General features: G+C 43.8%; 1 protein-coding gene across 1 annotated transcript; it reads right to left on the reverse strand.

Moving 5' to 3' along the window:
• Positions 1-882: 882 nt before the first annotated feature.
• On the reverse strand, positions 883-2521 carry LOC147447635 (cytochrome P450 85A1-like). The gene is made up of 7 exons (XM_086524374.1): positions 2312-2521; positions 2047-2199; positions 1662-1919; positions 1481-1567; positions 1327-1405; positions 1034-1140; positions 883-924 (listed from the first exon to the last, which is right to left on the reverse strand). Exons 1-7 carry the CDS (start codon positions 2378-2380, stop codon positions 898-900), a joined length of 780 nt encoding a protein of 259 aa, XP_086380500.1. The 5' UTR covers positions 2381-2521; the 3' UTR covers positions 883-897.
• Between the last annotated feature and the right edge of the window lie 1555 nt (positions 2522-4076).

The following is a 4076-nucleotide window of genomic DNA, read 5'->3' on the forward strand; positions in this document are numbered from 1 at the left end:
CAACCGATTCCCAACTGGCCTATTTCCATGGCCTGGACGATTTCGTGTTATTTTTCCATAAAACTGCTTTCAATGGTTTTAAAAACTCTTTCCAGTGACACTAAGCCATCTTGAGAAGCAGGCTAGTGAAGGCAATATAAGGAATCATAAAGGCATTCATCACTTTTATCCGGCTTGGGAATGGGAGAAGAGCATACTCCCACCTACTCATTTTTGTTTTGATTTCTTCAAGCACCCACTCGAATCTTTGCTTGTGAGTTACATCCAACCCCAAGGGGGCTCCCAGATGTCTGAAGATATTTCCTTTCGTGACAATCTCCCCTGACTAGACAGAAGGGTCAAATGAGTCATTTTCCGATAGGGAAATCATCCTTGACTTCTCTATGTTACACTGGGACCCCGAAGCTACCGAGAACATTTGTACAATCTCCAGATCTTTTCTGATGAACTGGGGGCACGCCTTCAAGAAGAGAAGAGAATCATCTGCAAAAAGTTTTGCCAGGAGTTGTCTATTTCCTGGTAAAACAAGGCCTTGCACCTCCCCTCGTTCAGCACTAGCTTCGAGCGTCGTGATTAGAGGATGTGATCCTATGGCGAATAGTAGGGGGACAAGAGGACATCCCTGTTTGATCGACCTTTTGACCTCAAAAGAGCCCACAATTGTACCGTTGAATAGGAGCTCTGGCTGGCTTCCAGTCCCCATTACACGAACCAGCTGACAGAGGCGCGACCCAAAGCTTAGAGCTTCCATTATGGCTTCTATATATGACCATGTTATTCTGTCATAGGCCTTGTCCAGGTCCAACTACAGTAGAATGCACTCCTGCTTAGTGACAGTTGCGTATTCCATGCCCACCATTGCTGCCAAGATGTTATCGTATATGGACCTTCCTTTAATCATCTCCCTTCACTTAGGGATTTATCCTAAGTAGTAGCGAAAACACATTTAATTTTATTTCACCGAATATGCCTTCAAAAATGCAACAAACTCTCATGGGTTATATAAGGACAACAAGGATGGATGGATTCATACCTGCCATCTCCATGGATTGAACTGAAAAGGATCTGGAAATTTGGAGGTATCCAAGTGATTTAATGTGAAGTATGCCATCACTTTACATCCTTTGGGAATTCGTAAACCTATTGAATATGAAAGTCCCGTGAATTTGACAATTAATCCCTTCTGGGGTAAAGGGGCACATGTCCCAACCCTATTAATTTTAAACTGTCCTTAAGTTGGCCCCTTTCTCCTAAAGTAACCACGACTTTTGCCTGCTCCCATGTTTAATTTGATGACCTTGAGGAGCAAAGGAATAGTACACATACCATCGATATCCACATCTTCTACTGCATCTCGAAACACACCCGGGGCAATGTTTGTAATGCGTAGGATCTCTGAAACCACCTGCATGTAATGTAGTACAGAATCTCTCTCTCTCTCTCGCTCTCTTACAACAAGCATGAGTGAGTGAAATCATACATTGTTGGAGAATGTCATCGACTTATAATCATCCCATGCGAGGTCTTCACCCTCCTTCACCTGCTCTTCGATTCTAATGTGCTCCTTCTAGAGTGATCCAACACGAAGCAACAAGAAACAAAATTAACACAAAAAATTGCGACAAAATCTGTGCATATTCAGAGTGAAGCTGTACCCCCACCTTCAACATCTCCAAGACGTTGGCATTGTCTGATAGGTACTTCACAGCACATGTCATAGCCTTGGAGACTGTGTCGTGCCCTGCAAACAAAACACTCAAAATGGAATCTCTAGTCACCTCCCGCGTGACGAAGGCGTCGCTGCTTTCTTCCTCCAGCTTGATAAGAGCATCCATGAAATCTTGTGATAGTGGATTGCAGTGGGCTGCCTTCCTCTTGGATATCATGTCATCTATGATCTTCGCAATCTTTGTTCGTGCCTGCTTACAACATTCACAAAGTAGAAGTTACGTCAAAGAGTTGTGCCTGATCACTGCCAGATACGTGCATGCTTTCGTTAATTATGTGGCTCTCCTAATATTGAAAGGGGAGAAAGAAAAATTATACCCTCATGCTTTTGTGGTATGCCATGCCTGGAAAGTTGATGGGAATAGAGATCAGTCCCTTAATCAGCTCAAAGTAGAGCGTCTGAAGAATTTGGCACTCTGGGTCATGCTTGTTGAGTCCCAACAGCCTCTTTGCCGCCACCACATATGCCATCTGCACACCAAAAGCAGAAATCAATACACAAATCACAGGAGTCAAAGCTTCCGGTGTTTGGAACGTTTACGAGCTTCGACTGCAGGTTTGATGGTGCAGGAGGTATATTTACTTTCGCTAACTCGTCTTGCACACAGATTACTCTCCCATCCCATTGCTCGAGCGTTCTACTTATTGTCATGGAAATATCCTTGATGTACTCCTTGGTTCTTAAGCTTGAGGCGAATGAGCTGAGGAGGGCTCCCCTGACTTTCTTATGTAACTCCTTCGGGAGCGCCAGTACATTCTTCTCGCCCAGGATACTCACGAATGACCTCGGGTAGCTGCTTTTGAAAAGCTTATGCTTTTGAAGAGCTTATACTCGCTCTACACTCACTATTGCCTACTACTACTTGCTCTACCTTTTAAAAAACTTCATTAAACAAAAGATCCCTCCTTCCCACCACCTGTGGGCCCACTTCGCATTCCACCTATGGACCTCCCTAGAGCTAGCCAATGATAATTAAGCAGTATAAGTGATAGCCTTCTGACAGTGTCCCCCTTTGACCTTTTGTGAGAGCTTTATGTAATTAATAAATGCAACTAAACTCTCATTGGACCCCTTTGCCTCTTGGCCAATAGGAATCAGGCAAGCCATTGCGCTGCTGAATGCTCATTGGTCCCCTTGGGAGACTGTCCAATAGTCCGCTAGAGAGCTTAATTCCCATTGATTATTTTATTAAGTGTTTTTAAATTAATTAAACTAGATTTACTCTAGCCTAATTCTCATTGGTCCACCTCCAAGGCCATCCAATAGGCATTGGGTACACCTTGTGGGCATCTGGGCTAGGGAGCTGACATGTGTCCCTCATTCCCTTTGTGTAAAGGGAGCTTGAGTGTGTGTGTGTGTGTGTGTGTGTGTGTGTGTGTGTGAGTTTCTCTCTCATCCCCTACTCCCAAGGCTTGCCCCCTCCTATGTAGGGATTGATAAAGACTTTTGGGACACACACAAAGCATCCAATTCCCCCCATGCTTGACCTTTGGACACAACCTTAGCATTTTGGAAGTCTTAATGGGCTGAACCTTAGGGTCTTTTAAGCCCATTGTTGCACATGGCTCTTTTGCAGATGGCCCCCCCTTTGGATCCTTATTTTCCCTCCTTTGGATCCCTATTGTGGCCGGTCTGCTAGCTTAACCAATATTCTAGCTTTTTCTCCCCTGGCACTTCCCCATATTAAATGATCACTTTAACATGAGAAAATCATTCAGGAGAATTAGATATTCATTATTATGACATCACCCATCTCTTGTTACTAGTTAGCTAGTTGAACATTGTTGCACGCATTGAATGCAGGCATACATGCTCGCATGCATGCACATTGTACGCATAGGCATCAACCATTTGTCAACGTCACCTATTTTGTGATCACTGCTTACTAAGTGTCACAAATCCAATCAAGAAGCAGTACCTGCTACGTCAACCATGGGCATGAAGAGCATGATAATGATTCAGTAGAACCTAAGGATTATAGGAAATATTCACTTCTTGACCTTATGAGAGAGAAAATTAGGTTTATTTTGCAGGTTTTTACACTATTTTCTCTATTTTGGGATGGAATTTCTCTTTTTTCCCTTGCCCTCAGCCGAAACTTTTGAAATTGAAAACGGCATGATACTAAGCTGAGACACATTTTTCCCAAACACTGAATCGAAGACCCACCTTGCACGACCGTTGCCGTTAGCACTGTAGCAGCACACAATGCCACATGTCCCCTTGCAGAACTCTTTTTTCTTGCTATGTAAGGAGTTCGAGATGTGAAAACTTGGGAAAGTTAAAAAACTTGGATGGTCACATTGGAGCTCTCAACATTGTTGGGTTAAAGGCCCGTGTGCCCGGC

This window comes from Adiantum capillus-veneris, chromosome 11 (genome assembly GCF_014529385.1).
Source record: "Adiantum capillus-veneris isolate H3 chromosome 11, ASM1452938v2, whole genome shotgun sequence".
In the NCBI taxonomy this organism is placed as follows: domain Eukaryota; kingdom Viridiplantae; phylum Streptophyta; class Polypodiopsida; order Polypodiales; family Pteridaceae; genus Adiantum; species Adiantum capillus-veneris.

Excerpts from the sequence above, each read along its gene's own strand:
- LOC147447635 (XM_086524374.1), bottom strand. The coding sequence starts at position 2,380 with ATGACAATAAGTAGAACGCTCGAGCAATGGGATGGGAGAGTAATCTGT. Across the intron at positions 2,200-2,311 it reads TGCAAGACGAGTTAGCGAAA|ATGGCATATGTGGTGGCGGC; the intron begins GTAAATATACCT and ends TTTGGTGTGCAG. Across the intron at positions 1,141-1,326 it reads AGAAGATGTGGATATCGATG|GTTTACGAATTCCCAAAGGA; the intron begins GTATGTGTACTA and ends CATATTCAATAG.